Here is a 19,415-nt window from a genome sequence, read left to right on the forward strand (position 1 = left end):
AGATCTCAGCAACTTCAGCTGAAAAAAAATTAATGACTGCATGCGAAAATTGGCAAAATTAAATTTGCAATGAAAAACAGGATCCTTGCTATCTCCCTGCAAGTATCTTACCAGGTTTACTCAAAACCCTTTAAAAGCAAGAGAGCTTTTTCAACACAATGAAACTCTTCAGACCGAAAAGAACAGGATAACCTCATTCAGACAATATTCTCATTTTTAATATTTAGAAATATCTAAAAATCATGCAGAAAAAAATTGCTTCCATTAAAATTCCAATTAATGTTAGAATTGAGCTGACTTTTTTCAGTGCTCTCCCCAAATCATGCATCCGAGTCAGCGAAACCTGCCGGCTGCGACACACTGCGGCCAAGGGAAAGCACCACCAGTCGCTTCGGTCCGTCATAAACAAAGACTGGAGCGTGTTTTGTTCAAACTAACAGTACCCAGCTTGGGCTTTCACGTTACAGAGCAGTGAATTAACGGTTTGCATCAAAGGAAAACACATAAAGGAACCGTATTATTTCTTATAAGAACATGGGGTAATTAGATCATTCAATTTGCTCTATAATTCACAGTTGCACCACGATTGACAACTATTTGCTACCAGTTCTCCCATTCCTAACCCTGACATCTAAATACATTGCAAATAAATAATTCCTAGAAGGCATGTGCATGTAAGAACTTTCCACTGGTATTCAGGGATATGATCCACGCCTGTGCATTCATTTATTCCATTTTACTGTTACCTTCACAAAACACTGTTATGTGGCCCAGGAGTCCTACTCCACAGAAACGACTTGTTTCTTTTATTAGTAAGGTGATGTACCTTAGTATGCCCTTGGCTAATCGATTTGTTGTAACATCTTCTGGGTTGCGTGACATCTTATTTTTTTAAATCAATTTGTTCGTGGGCTGTGCCGTTCCTGAGAGAACATGAAGTACATACTGCAACTCAGCAGTCGCATGGACTTACAAAGAGAGAACTGGAAACCGAGACGAAGTACTGAAGGCTCACCCCACAGACTTCATGCAACCAAAACGCTCACAGCTGGTCCTAGTTTTAGGTACGCATAACGTACAGACTGTAAAGACGGCAAAGAGACAAGTACAAAATAAGACATTTTTATACCTTACACAAAGAAACACATAGGCATGCTGTACACACAGACGTGTATAGACAAATACGCACTATATACACTACAATTTATCTTTATAGTAAATACTTATACACTTATTTTATGAAAACTATCTGGTGGGAAGTAATTTAGTCTCAGAAAGATTACAAAAAATTAGAAGTTACTGGAGTTATACATTATAGACCAACTGGAAAAATTAATTTAAAAGCAGAGTTGCTTCTGTACAGCACAAACATACATTCAAGAAGGTAAAAGAGAAAAGATGTCAAATTAAATAAACATATATCCTTAATTTTAGACAAGGCAACTAAGCTAACATTTTGAAAATTAAATTTCATTCAAGAAGTATTTAACTGCAGGTTAATAATGGAAATTGTGCCGTAGACAAAAGCCATGAAAAAGCTCTATACTGAAGAGTATATATATAAAAAAAAATATAAAAAGCTATATACTAAAGAGTGCAGCTGAATCACTACTCCTGCAGTACGTCACAATACCACCCAAAAACTAGATTATGTTAGCAAGCTATAGGGTAAGTAAAGGTGAAGATGATTTTGCTGATAGCAGAAACTCAGCTCAAATGATTAGCATATTGAAGTGTCAGGAAAAAACCAATTTGCACTCAAGCCTAACTACTAATCACCTTCCCTGGAGGACCACGGGAATTCAGCGAAGCCTCTTGGGCAGATAAGGCACGCAGATGTTGCCTCTGCCCCATACTTTAAGACAGAGAGAAAAAAAGTGGTTTTAACTTCAAAAGACAACAGCTTTCCTGTATTGAAAACTAAAGAGGAAATGATAGCAAATCCAAAGAAAGAAGATGTAGTACTACCCCTTAAAAATGTACTTTAAAAAAATTAAGCAGTTTCCTTAACAAAGGAAACAACCGCCCGCTTTCCTCCTCTTCTTTGCACGAGACAGGCTGCGACGAATGCAGCCTAGCAGAGGGAGAGAGGAGACGGCATTTGCAGAAAGAGTACAGAAGGCAGAATAAACTTTCTTTCCCTATACGAGGAACAAATTAGATTTCAATTAAATCAACTTTATAAGCAGAAAGTTACTACCTCCTGCGGAGCGTTGCTGAAGAGCCTGTGTCCAGGTCGGCAGCGGGCTAAGCCATGCTCTCCTCTGCCCGGGTACCTCTTCAGTGGATTCACTAGCCACCAATACATTTGTTTACCTTTTACTACACAACAGTTTTTCAACGTAAGAGTTAGTCCAGATTAACCCACTCTGACAAAATGTCTTACACTTTGAGAGCTGGATGGATGCCTAGATGCCCAAAACAACCTGAGCCACGTACTGAAGATTAGTTGGAAATTAAGCCCTTGTTCCAACACAAAAACACTAACCCTGAGAAGTTAGTTAGTTAGTTAGTTAGTTAGTTAGTTAGTTAGTTCTCAGGCTGGAGAGATGTCAGCCTTGAAGGCTACATACAAGGAGCCCTGAATGGTGGAAATAACATCTAAGAACACCAAGGACTGCTCTACCATATTATTTTTGCAAGCCAGTTTACCTCTGAGGTAGAAAGTGAATGGCCTTAACAGCTACAGCCATTTCACTCTCAGAGGTACAGAGGGCTCACTCCGCAAAACACTTAAGTATGCATTTAAGTACTTGGTGAATAAAGTTGAAGTTGCTATTTGTTTTATATCCTATCCAACGTAACCTGAGCAAATTTCTGACCATGCTTAATCTGAATTTTCACAGGTTTCAGCTGAAGCTTGCCATCAGCGATGGCTGGATCCAGCAAACATCTGTATGCAGCAAAGCCTCCAGGAATGCTTTGGAGTATCGCTGAGTTTACGTTTAAAAAAAAAAAAACCAAACCAAACCAACACAAAAGAAGGTTGCTTTGTTAGAATTCAGTCAAAGCAGGGGCACACACCAAAGGAGCTCCAACATCTACGCTGTCCGTTATGGAACGAGGCTGGAACAGCTGCCAAGTGCCGCGAAGCCTTGCTACCAGGCTTCTTACTACGGCTCAGTGAAGTCAACGGGACTCCTCTTAGAATCATAGAAACGTTAAGGTTGGAAAAGACCCTTAAGATCCAGTCATTACTGCTCGGTACGACGGATGCAAAACACAGCGTGCCTTACGCCAGATTCTATTACCACTAAGACTCACTTATAATCTCTAATCAAATAACTGAATTCAAAGATTTATTTAGACCCGCTGCCTCCACATTCATTTTTATGTCATTTGGAAGGAGACTAAGCAGCCACCCCACTTTATTCCTGACCTCCCTTCTTCTTGGGCAAACCTTGAAGATTAGAGCAACTTTTGTGGCTGCACTACAAAGCCTAGAGAAAAGTGACATATTCTGATAAAACCTTCCTTGTCTCTGTATTTTATCACAAAGGTTTTCTTTTCATTTAAAAATCATCATAAGAAAAGAGAAAGCAAAAAGACTTCTTAATGATCAACTTAAAATGTAATACAGTGTGACTACCTAAGAGGTGTAATTGCTATAGCACGTTTTGATAGATCAGAATGTTCGGAAAGTTCCGATTTTATGGACACGCTCTTGCCAGGTCACATTGCTCAGCTTATTTTCAATCCTTCCTCTGTTGCTTGCTAGACACTTTAGAGAGAAAAAGAAAGAAAAGAGATGTCAATAAAAATGTAATTAGATTAGCTGCATCTCGAAACATTGCGATTCAAGTCCAATTGGACAAACTGGTCTCCATTTCCAATTTGATAGCATAAACCCAGACTTCGGTTCACACCGGGGCAAGGGGCACTGCAGCATGCCAATTACTGCAAAAGCATACTACGGTTTTGGACCAATTAATTTCACAGTGCTGAAAATGAAACCTTTTAAAATTCTGCAACCCGTATCAATTCTTGTCCATTAAAATTTTTAAATTAACCGGGCCTGTCATCAGCTTGCTTTCTTAGTACGTTCTAACCACTTCCAGCTGTCTCTCAATACGGGATCATTTCAAGAGACTCAAAATAAGACTGAATTCACTCTTTATGTGGCAGTTAAAACACAGTCTTTACATTCAAGATGTTAGTGCTTAGAGTACAATATATGAGCAAACACAGACCAACTTGCAGAACTGGACTACGTATTACAGCACTTTTTGCAGTGGTGAAGGTTAAAATGGGAATAATCATAAATGAACGTGTTGTCAAGCACAGGGTTACTCAGTGCTGCGTTTGTGTGCACGCCAATGGATCGTGGTTTAAGCCCAGATGGCAACTAAGTCCCAGCCAGCCGCTCGCTCGCTCCCCACCGTGCGATGGGGAGAGAATTGGAAGAGTAAAAGTGAGAAAACTCGTGGGTTGAGATAAAGACAGTTTAACAGGTAAAGCAAAAGCCACGCATGCAAGCAAAGCAAACCAAGGAATCCATTCCCTCCTTCCCATGGGCAGGCGGGTGCTCAGCCATCCCCAGGAAAGCAGGGCTCCATCACGCGTAACAGTGACTTGGGAAGGCAAACGCCATCGCTCCGAACGTCCCCCCTTCCTCCTCCTTCCCCAGCTTTACACGCCGAGCATGACGCCATACGGTGTGGGACAGCCCTGGGGGCAGCTATCCCAGCCGTGTCCCCTCCCAGCGTCCCCTTTTTTAAATCCTAATATCCTGAATATTCAAATAGCACACCATGCACCAAGTTATGATATTGTATAGAAAATGCAATGACTCTAAGCACTCTGTATGGGAGAAAGTAAAAGATAAAGAGATGACTAATGACAGTCAGGTTGACCAAATGTGAAGAATGCTTTGCAAACCTCAGTAACCACCAGGGATATTTACTGAAGCATGTAGAATCGGACCTAGAGTCTTGCACAGAAGAAAAGTGAAGCTTTTCTGTAGTATTTTTCTATAACAACAATACATAAACTGACCTCATATACTACTAAGCATAATAACAGGCCATATCCTGAATACTATAATGTAGAAAGACTGGCAACGCATGGGAGAAGCAAGGCATCATCCGCTTTTCACGGAATGAAAATGGTAGCAGAAGGAAAACATTTTGTCTAAAGGTCACTGAGTAAACTGGCTGGATCAGGAACAGAAATTGCATCTTTTATGTCCTAGTCCAGAGTTATTTTCACAAAACCAAGTTTTCCTGTAATGGTTTGATAGAGAAAAACATTGAAGTGAATTACTGAATTCCTACTGTAACTATGCTAGGGATATGGTTTTAGCTATTTTTGAGGAAACATTCTTATTGCTTGTGTATTTACACAGTTTTAGTCAATTAAAACATTTCAGATTACGTGTGAAATAGAGCCACTTATAAACTAGAACATCTGACCTTTCTATCAGGAGATTTTCTTTTCTTTTCTACGTCAGGACTGCTGCCACAGCACATTCAAATTATTTGCCACTGTTCTGCACTCAGGATTGTATTTTCTGGTGTTGTAGTACCACTCTCGTGGTGCTTTCCTCTAAGTGGCTCTTAAAACCAGCGTAGAAGTATTCTGTGAGTCAAGCGCTACCAGATCCTCCCCTTCACGGAGGGACATCTTACGCTGTAGTTCATGGAACTTCCAACAGGGCTTATCCTAATCAACAGGAAAAAGGTTAAAAGCTCTTAAGGATGAAGCAGATAAATAATTGGAAAAGCAAGAAGAGAGGGCAAAGATCAAGGCACCTCTAACATTTGCTTCACAAAACTGAACAGAGTAGTTGAGGCTAGTTCTTCTTGAGCAGGATGAGAAATAGCAGTAGAAATAAATACTCCCCAACTACAGAAAAGCAAAGTTCATGTTTCACTAATCTGAACTCAAGTAGCATTGACAAGCATCACATCTAAAAGTCTCCCTCCCATGTCTAACGCATCAAAAGCCGCACGGGCTAATGTAACAGACAAGAATTGATACTGAAGTTGGCAGATTGCCTGATGGAGGAATAAACCAAAAAGCCCTCTAGGAAAGAGAAAGGGTCTAATTCAATGTACTTCCAAAGGGCTTTGGCAGAGCGATCCTGAATATGAATGCAGGGTCATTTTGACTGATGGAGAAAAAAAATTGTGTCAGCCTCCAAAATGAACCGGAGTAGAAAGATCAATCTCAAGAAAGCCACGCATATGAGTTTATACACTCTCGGGCAAAAATAAGGCTTGGAATAAAAAGGTGGTGCTTGAGAAGCATTTGAATAGCTGAAAACCTGACCAGACTTCCAAGTGATAGCAAAGGCATACAGGAATCAACCCAAGGCTCTAGCAGTCAGCTCATGAAGTCAATTAGCAAATGGAAACCACAATACTGATACTACCATAGCTAGGTTTATTACACGCTTATTTTTATAAGCATATATATATTTATTACTCACCCCATATAATGCAAAAGGCACTGACAACCCTGAGTTATGAATCCCTGTGGAACATAATACGGTTACAGAAGCAGAAACTAAGATAGCTTACAACAAGACTGAAGAACAGGCATTCTTCTCTGATCAGTGATAGCTGCAACACCAGTATTCTCCCTTTCAGTCTCTCCATATGTTTGTGCGCTGAGTCTCTGACCCTCTTAAACCACCCCTGTCACACAACCATAACCTTAGAATGTGTATAGCGAGATAAACACAGTAATCAATGGCAAGAATGACTTTATCATCATCAAAATCTAGGGTAATCATACTCTCGAGACACCTTTGCACAGTATATTTTCATATTTCCATTAAACATGACACAAACATCAGGGGAGGTTATGAAACCGAATAAAAAATGTCTGGAAAATAAATGGAATACAGCTGCACAGGTGATTTCCTGACTTTTTTTTCTTTCTTTAAGGAAGTACAAAATTGCCCCTCAATGTCAAGAAATTAAGAATAGCATTAGGATTTGGAAAATGTCTTTGAAACGTACAACAGAGTAGCATTACTGATAGGCCTGTTTAGGTAAAGACCCACATTCCTCTTGCAGTTCAGTAGACAAGGTTAGACCCGCGGTCACTAGCGCAGCAGGAGACATCTCCTGAAGAAGCTGCCACTTTAACATAAGTTACATTTACGGTGGAAAGTACATAAGTAGAATGTCCAGAAATTAATTCATGTTTTCATTTAATACAGTTCACATATTCTCCTCCTAGGAACTACTAATTTAGTCCTGTATCAGAGAAAGAAACCATTTAAAGTGAGAAAGATGTGTAATCCACACAGTAGAAAAAAATGAACCATCTTGTTTTGTACAGGAAAAGAGTAAGATCTTTTATGTAGTAAGTTCTACAAAACCTTGACTGGAATTTCTTCCTAACTACATAACACTTGGAGATAAAAAGTCAAACCGACATACATTAATATTTACAGGGTGCTCTCTGAACAGAGTGACATTAGCCACTGTTTGCATGCTGATCTTGCAAAAATTTGAGAGAGACCACATTGGGGTTCGTCCTGCTCAGAAAATTAGTTAATCATATTTGACATTTGCTAGAGCCAAAGAATCCAGAGAAGAGAATTGTACCTGACGTATTTTAAAAAGAAGGAAAAAATAATCAGAACATCACAAATAAATTTCAAGGCTGAATTCAAATAGAAAACCACTGAAGTGGTATGTACAGAGAACAGCACCCAAGAAAAGATAAACTCGCAATGAAACAGCAATACCATAATAGGTAATAAAACAAAAGCACTCATTTTTGTGGGCACAATGAATAGATTGTTTTTGCAACAGCCATAGATTAAATTACATTTCATTTCCAAAGTGTTTCAATTCTTTCTTCCGTCAATGGCTATTTCAGTGCTGAATAAAAGTCATTCTATTACTTAGGGGGCTGCACCTTCATCATCTCTAGCAAGTAAAAAGCAGATTTTATTCCATGAGCAACTCGTATTTCTAATGACAAGCACGTCATAAGACTATGCTTTCTTTGTCAAAAGAATAAAATGCTCATTTTCTGTCTTGACATATGTAAGAAACTAGGCATGTAAATGCAAGAGATCATACTGGGACACAGAATAAACAACAGCAACGAAAACATGAAGAAGTCTCTTATTATCACTGGATTAATTAGCATTAATAAACTAGGGCACAAATATTTTTGACAGGACAGGAAAGCAGGTCATTAGCACTGATGAGATGACATAAATGATCTTCCTAAGACATTTAGAGCAGACCCGCTCCAAATGATACTCACGGCTTGCAATTATACCACCAGTAACATAGCTTACATCTAAGATCCAGTGAAGAATATACAGTATTTGCATTCAAGGCTGAGACTCCTTTTTGCTCCTCAAATCTAATGCAATTTTAAGGAGAATAAATTGCCAATAATTAAACAAACACCGAAATGAAAACCTTTTACTACTATAAAGATTCAAAATTAGGCACAAAAAATAGAAGTTTGCGAAGCCTTTTAAAATGGATTTTCTGTTGGAGGCACATCTATGATTTGCATCAGTGATTATCTTAATTAAACTGCTGTTTACATAAGTAATATTGATTTACTTTAAATGTTGTTCGGTGTCATTAGACCATTCATTTAATTGTGCAAATCTCCTTTAGCTCAAGTCTTCTGCCACCTTCAGCAGGCTGCGAACAGCACCTCTGCTGCAAGAAGCACATCCAGAGCAAATTTAATGCCATACAAGCTTTATATAAGTTTCTTTGTAGAAACATTACGCAGCACAGTTCAGCCCCTTACCCTATACGAGTACGTGATGCAGATTTCACTCCTCAGGTTGGTGTAGCCAAGCTTTCTGACCATGTTGCCTATTACAGACGTGGATAAAAATACATACTGTGATCCTGCGAAGGGACACGTGCCCCCCCGCTAGACACGATGCTTTGAATATGTTAAGTAAAAAGAAACTACAGTCTCTTCCCCTCTTTTTCTGTTTTTACATTAGATTTCTCACTCGAGGAGGAAAGCTCCCTCCTGACGATACAACAACCAGCTGACCGATCTGGTACCGAAGGTCTTCACTAGGTCATGAATTCAAGTCAAAAGAGCTACTGTTGCTGAAAAAATGTAAGCTGGAAAAAACACCGCAATAATTCTCAAATTAGCAGTGACAGATGTTCAGAACAGAAATCAAGATTACTGGCCATCACTACCCCCTGAATTCACTCTGTAGTAACGTAGGAGAAAGAAAGTAAGCCTTGTTTGATAATACTTAACAGGTTTACAGAGTTTAAAATTCCATCTTTCCAGGAAAACAGCTCAGCCACAAATGACTCTCTCTGTTCCAGCATGTCATCAGCCTGGATGATTGCAATGATCTACTCAAGCCTGAAAATCCATGAGAACAGTACTGCCACACAAACAAAAGCAAAGAGTATCTTCCATATTATTTTATTAAATGTTTTAATTTCTTAATTATGAGTGAAACTTGAGTTCCAAATTAAGGATGCCTAAGGAAAATAGGACCAGGCTAGGAACCAAAGCTAGGGCAAAAAAGGCTCTACATTTTGGCTCCTGCAAAATCCCATTGGGGGGCAGAAAAAATCAGAAACCCTCTTTTTATAACCACGCATTTTAGCTGGATTTTTCTTTTTTAAAGAAGAACAAAAAAGTAAAACAAAACACACAACATGTTGTTGCTTAGCTGCCTTCTTTAATTTCAGAAAGGGCCACCCAGGCTCCACTTGGTCAGGCAGAGCCAGACCCCACTCACCCCCCAGGTTACAGAATGGCTTGCAAACAGTCAAAGTAACCTGCAGAGCCGCTCTCAGGTCTCCTCTCGCGAGGCTCTGAGCCACCGCCACCCCCTTCACCCCGCAGAGCGGCACACGGCTCCAGACCTCTCCAGCAATAGCTACTTGGGAACTGCTGTCATCGGACTTCGGCTACAATTGCGCTAACATAGAGGATTCGGAAGCAGCAAGGAAATTAATGCAGCAAAGCAGGACATTAACCTTTCTAGGGCTACCTACTGCCTTCAGAATCCTGACATGCAGAACAGGTTTTCGGGGTACGAGGTATACGGGATTTGTCCGGTAGGGCTTGCCTAACGTCAGCGAGAAGCAGGCGCGGTGCAGTGCCCACCCTGCTCGTCCCTTCCAAAAGCCTCACGCGTGCCTGTGTCACTTTTTATTCTGTTTTAATTCCTTATCTTCTTTGCATCACAGAATAACCTCATCTTTACAACAGAAGATATTTCCTCTATTAAAAAAAAAAATTTGCATGAATTTAAAGTTTCTGTTTAAACATGTTACATGCACAAAGTATTAACCACATACCTCAGTACTTAAATGGCCAGGACAAATTCTTAAAACTAAGAAAAGATCAGTCGTACTGTGGAACAGTAACCACTAAGTATATTTAAGGATGTACATTTGAACTTGTATCACTGCAGATTTTCAATGACTAATTATTGGCAGTGCTGAGGTAATTACTAGTGCTTGGTGCATGTAAAGACTGGAATTGTGTTGGAAGAATTAAGAGATATGTATGGCATGATAAACTGATCTTATTCAACTTAACTTTTATTTCAATATTATATATCACATGAAAGGAAGGAGGAAAAAAATAATCAAAACTCCATAGAGATGAGGAAAAATTAAATCGAAAAAATTTCTGAGCTATTAATCTTTCCTGATAATGAAGTACTTCAGGATGACTTCTAAAACTCACTTTCATTTAGTTGCTTCATTTATTTTAATCTGGGAGATAATTAGAGGGAAATCAAATCCATCTCCACAGCAGAATATTTACCTGAGATGCAGCTCAGAATTCTCAGTATTGCCCCTGTGTGTCCAAACTCAAGTGTTACAGAGATCGTTAAAACTTTACTTAGATTAATGTCCGTTACTTAATTAGCATCAAAACGAGAGTCTACAATGTTTGCTGCTGGTTAGCTGTCAGAACAGGAATTCTTTCAGATTTTTTTTTTCTATTACTAGGCCAAATTTTGCTTTCCCTGCTGCCAGGTGCAATTAGACTAGTAGAAGTATTACAATGGATAGGTAAACTACTGTCCAGCTTTCTATCTCCAGTCAATTATTCAGTTATTATCTTTGTCCCGCGAACAGAGGACGGATGCCGTTTCTCTGCAGTTGCTGGTAGGAGCGTTTGGAGCGGGAATGTGGGAGCACACGTTAGAACTGGTTGAAATGCACTGAAACGAGTGAGAGGCAGGGCACAAAGCGAAAGCATTGCAAAACCTTTGCTAGTGAAGACGAGGCAAAAGCAACTGGTGCTCAGTTCCTCTCTGAAATGCTTTTACTTTGGTGATCAGAATGAGGTCCTTTACTTGATGCTCGCAGTAAGATCCTGTCTCTTTCAAGAAGTTCCATGCACCATCCCCAGTTCAATAAAAAGTACTTGGGAGGAGAAGGGGTAAATCTCAGCCGAACGGGTGGGCAGCTGTCACACGTGCGCTCATGTATAGCCACACAAAAAGCTGTCAGAATATTGCCCTCTGCAGCAAGAAAGAGGATTGACTTACGGTGAAGCCATGTAGATATTCATCAACAAGATGCTCTGTTAACCAGATTATCCTGGGAAAAAAGCTGCATCACTGATGAATTCTTGCTGTGAAGAGCCAATGGTTTATCTCGTCACCGACTAATCCTGTTATAAATTATTTCGTACTGAAAGTGTATCAGAGAAGAATCCTCAGTTGAACGAGTGTTCCACACACACCGGCGTTCCCCGGGAACTTACTTGTAATTATCATTTGCCTTTTTTCCATATCTAATATGCAGTTAATGAATGCCTCACATAACTTCAGCATAAAAAAAAGACATGACTACATAATTACAGGTTAAAAAATGACCTTTTTTCAGCTCCACGCACTGAAGTAATCATAAGGGTGAAAGTTAAGTACAGGCAACACAGCATAGATTGCTTTGCAAGACATTTTGTATACTGACCACAGCAACCTCTATGTGTGGCATTGCCTCTGAAAGAATAGTTTGATCTTACAATAATATTACAACAATACAGAACTTGGAAGTATTATCAGTCATGTCTTGTTCATGGGACTCTGTCTACAAAAGGACAGCAAGTTTGCCCTTGAAATCATTATAGAATATGAATAACATATTTAAGCTTTCCACTAAGTGCCAAGAGAAGAACAAAATCGATATTCTAGTATGGAGGCAGGCCTATAAGCAAGAATTTCTAGGGATAAAAAAAAAAAAAAAAAAATCTCCCTTTCATGTGTCCAAGGAACTGCTTAGAACAAGGTGCCGCATCAAAAAAGAAGCTATTATTTCTCTCAGCCTGATCCCACCACGAGCATTTCTGTGCAAGCTGCTTCAGGCAGTTCCTCTCATTTCTAGATCATAGATTTAACTATGTTTATTATCAGAGATCAAGGAAGCAATTTCTAAATACAATATTCATACTTTTCAGCTCCAATGGGGCAATTCATTCAGAGTAGTTTGTGACTTTGAAGCAAATTAATACACAAACTTACGTCTCATGACTGTCTTGAATAAAAAAGAGGCCTCAAGTCAAAGTACAAATAAATAATCCTGAGTTACTAAATTGTTTGCACCAGTTCTGAATCAAAGGTAAGGTATTCCAGGGGAACTGATAAAGCCCGATTTACTCTCCGTTTGTGGACCTTTTCAGTTCCTTGAGCTAGGGCACTTGCACGGCTCCTTCCACGCTTCTGCCATTCCTATACGAAGGAGCAGCGAAGCGGGCAGTGCCGAGCTGTGAGAATGCCGTTTGCTGGACTTGCTGCTACTAAACAGAAAGGATAAGGAATTGGTTTTTTCCCCGATCTTCCCCTGGCAGATCCACAGCTCCATGTACTCTCTTTGTACCACGCCACCAATTAATATCCTACAAGCTTTTTTGAAAGAGTTAACACAGTGGATGTAAAAGGAGTCACACAGACGGTCGGGAACTCATTGTCCTGGATAAACTAACATAGTTGGGAAAAAGTATTTCACTTTTATAATTATTGCAAGGCACTAATGCAAAAAACAAAGAAAGTCAACACACTTACTGGACATCTTTTCTCTTTTTTTTCTGAGGGTCCACTAAACGAAGAGTATCTCTGATAACAGCTACTTTCACTTCTTCATCAACAGGGCTTGGGACATTTTCAAATACTCCGGGAGAAAGCTTTAAATTACAAAGGGATACGATTATTCAGAACTAAGGATTATTTATTCCACATTTGCTCAACTTCCTGCATGTCACATGTTTTAAATACACAACGACAGATTACAAAATACTTCTTAAAGAATACACAAATACCTTAACATTTTCAGTACGATATTACAACAATTTTTGGCAAGTTTCTCCAGTAAATTGAAATATTAAAAAAAAGATTGTTGCTAATGTTACCATTTATATTATGTATCCAAACATGAAAAAATTATTAGCAATCCCCTAAACACAATTAAGTCAACTGCAGGGGATAATGAATAAATGTATTTATGACAAAGATGATGGAGAGCTTTCACAATTCCAGTAAGTCATATTTCCAGTGTATAAGATTAGCAATGATTTCAAAGCAGAAAATTACAGAGAACCTTGGAGATTTCATATTAGCAGACAGCTTTCATCTTTCAAACAAGGAAAAAGACCAGAAAACCAAACCTAAACAATTTCATTCCACTATCACGATCATGTTGAGAGGGCTTACCTCTTGCTCATGTTCTATTCTCATGCTGGGGTTTGCATTTACTTCTAGTAACATGGGCTTCAAGTTTTTCATCAGAAGAATGTCAAACCCTAAAATCTGTGCATAACAAGCAATGTGTTACTTCCATTCTGCTCACAGTGTTGTAGAGAACGCAGCGGTCATCCAAATGTCAACATTCAGGAGAAAGAAACATTTGAAGGACAAAAGAGAAATAACTGAGAAATATACTATATTGCTGAATAATTTCTGAAATAATTTGTCCTTGATACTAATGGCTACTTTCAAACTACCCCCATCTCTAAATACTGCACCTGTCAACGTGGACACCGATGACAAGCGGGTCTTAAAATTGCCGTCATAATAGATGCGTTAGGAAGCTCTAAAGCTTCGTAGTTATAACATCTAGAAGATGGAAACTGAAATGAATGCTGCTACTAATGATCGATACCCATTTGAAATTCTCCATATATGTTTATGGCTAGTAGTAACATAGGTCAGGAGATTGAGATTTGTAAGGTAAAACTTGGGTGAGGAGAACCTAAGCTCTGAGCTCAGGCAGTGCTGTTCAGTGGATGCACTACATCCAACCAGTGACCAGCAACACAACTAGAGAAAGCCTTTAGAAAAGGAATTAAACATCCAGAAAATTAATCCATGCATAGAAATAGCTGCACTCCTGGCAGAAATTCCAACCTACCTGGAAGCAAGTTGGCCCCGGCTTTCCTGCTGGTATGTCAGACTGATAGTAAACTTTCAGTTCTGGCGTCAGTGCAATAATTGTTTTAATCACCAGTGAAATTATATCTGACCACAGCTTTTTGACATCAGCTCCTCTGGAAGACAGTCTGCACAGAATGCTTGAAAAAGTCCGCTTGCTGCCCGTGTTTACATTGTCAGAATGGATGAAATTCCCGCTATGGATATTTAGTGAATAGTTGGTTAAGTGCATAAAAACCTGGTGCAAATTTTTTAGAGTGGGTTCTTGATAGGGCTCTGTACAAAATCTAGAAAGTCCATCTTTGGCTATATAAATTTCTAAGGGTTCTAAAGATTTCAGTAAGACATAGAGACGAATATCAAATTTCAGTTTGTCGACAAGCAGTGGTTTGCAGATGTATTCCTGAACCACAGCTGGCCGGCTCTGGATGCTTCCCGTCAGTCTGATGTCACTGGGGTCTTTAATGAGGTAGATTCCATCCCCCTGGCACCCTCCGTCAGGTTTTACAATAAAAGTGGGCTTCCAGGATGGATCGCTGTCTTTCATCATGTGAACCTAGAAGGAAAAGAATTACACTGAAAGACTCATTGGGGGGGGAGAAGGGCTAATACTATGAAAGCCAACAAATTGCATTCATAAACAAAAATAAATAAAAATAACATGAGCACATCACTATAGTAGTAAACACCGTGCAAAAAAGGTAAAAGATAAACAGTGCTGACAAGCACAAAGACAAACAAAAAAGCATGAGTAGGGAATTACTAGTACAGATAAAAGGTCATTTTATTTAACAAGCCACTGTATAAATGATTTCAGGAACTTCTTTTTGACGTTACGTACCTCTTTACAGAATGAAATCCTGTCTATCTGATGAGATCCATTTTATTAGTCACTAATGTGTAGGAAACTGCAAAGTTAAACTTTCGTGCTGCATTTTGAACTACTGACAAAGATAATCATTAACCTAAGCAAAGGCACCTTATTTATTGAGGTATGAATGCAGATGAACAGTACCAGAAGAAGGAAAGATGAAGTAAAAATTTGGCACTGATAATACCTTTCTCCATCACTCAGTATTTTTCACAGTCAGATACCCAGTGTTAGTAAAACTAGGGAATACTGAGCCATGTACAAATATTAAGCAAATACCACAAATTTAATAAAGCACAGAGTGTATGCCTCAGCTGCTACCTACCAGCATTCCCCAAAACGAAGGGTCTTCTGAATTATACCAGAGATCCCCTCAGGCCTGACGTGCAATTACTGCCTCTCTACCCAATGCAAGATAAAGAAAATTCTATCACGATTTCAACAACTCTTCTCAGTGGCTTTGATTTGTATTGGGAAGACCTGTTTACACACAGGACAACTCAGATGCTTTCTTTAGATGTGCCTACCGTGAAATCAGGAAAGGGAGGGAAGCTGGTGGAGAATTTGATGGTGCCTCATACCAAATCAAAACCTTTGGATGATCTACAAAGCACTCCATGCCTGGCCTGTCGTCTCCTCAAGCCAGTGCACGCATTCAGCCTGTGCTCAGACCTTCGCCGCTGCTGTGCCGGTTCAGCGTGAAACACAGTGCGCTCTAGTGTACGAGCTCACACCCAGCCAACACCAACATCCACACAGCATAATGCGCTTTAATATACAAAAACGCTTAGAAAAATCGCTACACAAGATACCTTTCACTTCTTTCACAGAGAAGTGCTTCCAGTTTGCAGATTTCTTAAAACGTTATGTCCAATACTCCTTACTGCTAACAAGTTAAATCAATAGAATCATTCTGGAAATTGTTTTTTCCAGAAGAGACACATTGACAATTGAACTTACTATGTATGGGGTGATGGGAGATGCCTCCACCAGAAAGGAAACAGCAGGTAAGAAATTTTGACACCTGCTAACACTCTGCGAGCATGTGTATAAAGATCATCAAGACACAGAAACAGCAAGAAAAAGTAGAAAGGAGAAAAAAAAAAAAAAAAGAAAAAACCAGGAAAGGTCAGCAAACCAGTACCTTTCAGTATCAGTTTCTTTCCACTGTTCATAGCGCCTTGCCATGAAAGATCTCTGTTCATTAAAGTCAACTTTAATACTTCGTAAGAACGTCGCTGGAGGACTATATGACCTATTTCTGTATTGTTTACAGCAGCATGGACCTTGATACTTGTGCATCCAGTTCTCTCGCTGCTTTGTAGATATCCATGAGCACAGTATAAGCCATTATACCCACATCTTGAGGTTTTTTCCACACTGTGCCCTAGATTCTTGGGGCATATAAGGGAAGTTGTTTACCACAAATAGAAATTATGATAACAGTGATGGGGAAGTATCCGTGGTTTGTCAGAACCTAACTGTCCTACAGAATCCCAGATGTGGCCTTCGTAAGATGAAACACAGAAGTAAATTATAGAGAATTATAGGATTATAGAGAGGGGTCTGCATCCTTGCACGGAAAGTGAGAAAAAGGAAAAAAAAAGTTCTAAAACTCAGATCCAGACCAAATGTCTCAAATTCAAAAGGCAGTTGAATCTGACCTTTTTGCTCAATCCCACTGTCACTTCTGCATACTGACAGCAGCAGCTTGATTTCTGGGGCATAAACAGGGCTTGGCACTGTAACAGACAACAGCCTTTTATAGAAACTAGCTTCTTGGAAGCAGCAATAAATATCTTCGGAGTTTTCACTTCTAACAAACTAATGGGAGTTACATAAAGAAGTAGGAAAAAAAAAAGGGGGAAATGCCCATTTTTCTTTCCTAAGGAATCACTTATTTTATCTGTGAGAAATTGAGATAACCCCACCTGGAACAGATTGTTAATAGCTGGCAGTCCAAAACATGATTATTGTAATAAGGTTGTTTTGGCCTTTGAACATGTTAAACTGATACAGTCATTTAGCAGGGAACGTTTGCAGGCTAATGTCATTCCCAACTGGATACAGTGAGTCAGAATTAAACATGGCACCAATAACTGACCACTGGATTCAAATCTGCACTTTTGTAAACAGCATATATTCACTCAAAACTCTCTCTCAAAAAAAAAAAAACAACGCACAAAAATCCCAATATAATTAGGGCATCTTTTTATATCGGATAAAAGAGCAATTACACCATCTAAATTGCCTACAAAGCTCACATTCCTAAGAAGCAAACCTAAACTTTGCAAGCTTCAATGCATTTTATTTGAGGACAAAACAAATCAGGAAGACAGTAACGAGGTCACTGACACATCTGCTGAATATCAGATCTTCCATGTTACGTGCATATCTCCCACTGCCTACGTAAATTTTAGTTTATTTATTACTTGTATAGCAAAAGTAAGAACTGCAGAAATTTGGATGCCTCAATTAGTAGAAGTCAAACTGAGAAAGAAAGGAAGTCAGGAAGGATTTAGAGTTACCTTAGATTAATTTTAAAAACTATTCATAAAATGTGGCACGTTTTACAACATGTGGCAAGGAAAGAATAGGAGCCCAAGCCAGTGAGTTAACTGCTGCATTACCCTCCTGGGCAGCCCTTTAGTTCATGGTAAAGCAACAGGACCCTAGTGCGAAGCCTGCGGAGCTCCCCCAGCTCTGTCGCTGTTCTCGGCGTGGAGCTGAAGTCCCTACGGGTGTAAATACACACTGCCTTCACAAATATTTAGGAAGAAAGAAATTGTTAGAGCACAAATTGTAATTTATCAAAATGCAACTATAAAATCCAGGTTTCAATGAATAGATGCTGAAGGACTGTAGCCCATAAAACTCCTAACAGCACTGGCACAGGGAGCCCTAACAAAGAATGCAGCTAAAGAAAACGCAGGATGCAGGCCAACACGTTTATCAGCTACTCATGGGATTTGGGAGAATAAAGTACTCAATATCTCTTCTTTTCAAAACAGAGGGATGTCACAGTACGGATCACTCTTTTCTTGCATTCACAGGTTTTACGGCACCAGGCCTGCAGCTGCTCTTCTCTCCATTCAGCCAGACACGTGCTGAACGAAGGCGGTGATCTGGTTTTACACAGGCCTGCGACTCGCCAGCAACAACAGGAGATCGACTTTAAGAAGCCTGAGGATACAAGCTAACAAAGAAAAAACAATCAATTGCTGCCACCAGCCCTGGCACTGCAGAATGAAAGAGAAAAAATCAGCCCGCAGGAAAAGGCCGAGCACTGGTCAGGTCATCGTGATTTTTGGACAAAACCCTCTGTCGCGACCGCACCAGGCCGCTGACCCGCACCAGAGGCGCAGCTCCGCCAGCGGCGGTGTTCCCAAGGCCTGCAGGACTTCTGGCTCCATCCTAGCCAGTTATTTATTTCATTGAGAATCACACTGCTAAAACCTTCCTACTAACCACAGCACAAATTCAAGATTGATTATTTAGACTAGGTTTTTTCTCGTGGACAAGTATCACACTAACTCAGTGAAAGATCCTTCTTCAAAATAGGTCACTTTGAGGGATAAAACACCACAGGTTTACATAAATGGCACGCGGATAAATAGGTCCAAGTAGATCAGCAAGCCTAGATGTGCAAAGAAGGAAAGCAGGATTTATGCCCTGGTCTTTTTACAACTAAAGAATAATCTCCCCCCGACATGACGTTACTCTGCGTACCGGGGAATGCTCTCTGGTTCACACATTGTTACAGACAGCATCCCAGAAAGATATTTGGTTAATCTTAAACCTCCACGACTAGACATATCCTACTGTGACTCCAGTTGTACGTACGAAGTGCCAACCACGGTCTGCTAGGGCAGAAAGTAATAAAGAGCCTCTGTGAAGCCAGCCGGGGCAGCCTGCCTCCCGTTCCCACGCCTGTTCTTCACGCCTCGGGCTCCTCCTGCTCCGCTACAGCAGCACCGTCTCAAAAAAAGAGAGTGCTTTCTGGGGACTGCTGTTGAGGATGCACCAGCAACCTCCTTTTGCAGTCCTGCATTTCAACAATCCTTGGCCTCCTAGATCTCATACTTAACTCTTTCCATCTAGCTGGAAAGGAAATCGTTTTCTCCATCATTTTCTAGTCCATCAAAACTTACACATGGCAGATGAAGATGGGACGGTGGGGAA

General features: G+C 39.9%; 1 protein-coding gene across 2 annotated transcripts in view; it reads right to left on the reverse strand.

The window, feature by feature from the left end:
- TTLL11 (tubulin tyrosine ligase like 11) overlaps positions 1–19,415 on the reverse strand; it is a 56,714-nt gene that overhangs the window by 24,613 nt on the left and 12,686 nt on the right. For both annotated transcript variants that reach the window (XM_087753444.1, XM_087753443.1), the window contains 3 exons: positions 14,343–14,918; positions 13,646–13,741; positions 13,001–13,119 (listed from right to left, as the gene is read on the reverse strand). In XM_087753444.1, the coding sequence (XP_087609570.1) occupies positions 13,001–13,119; positions 13,646–13,741; positions 14,343–14,918 (791 nt within the window). The remainder of the gene's footprint in view (positions 1–13,000; positions 13,120–13,645; positions 13,742–14,342; positions 14,919–19,415) is intronic.

This window comes from Nipponia nippon, unplaced genomic scaffold, assembly GCF_047370975.1.
Source record: "Nipponia nippon isolate SJK-2023a ecotype South Korea unplaced genomic scaffold, ASM4737097v1 scaffold_16, whole genome shotgun sequence".
In the NCBI taxonomy this organism is placed as follows: Eukaryota; Metazoa; Chordata; class Aves; order Pelecaniformes; family Threskiornithidae; genus Nipponia; species Nipponia nippon.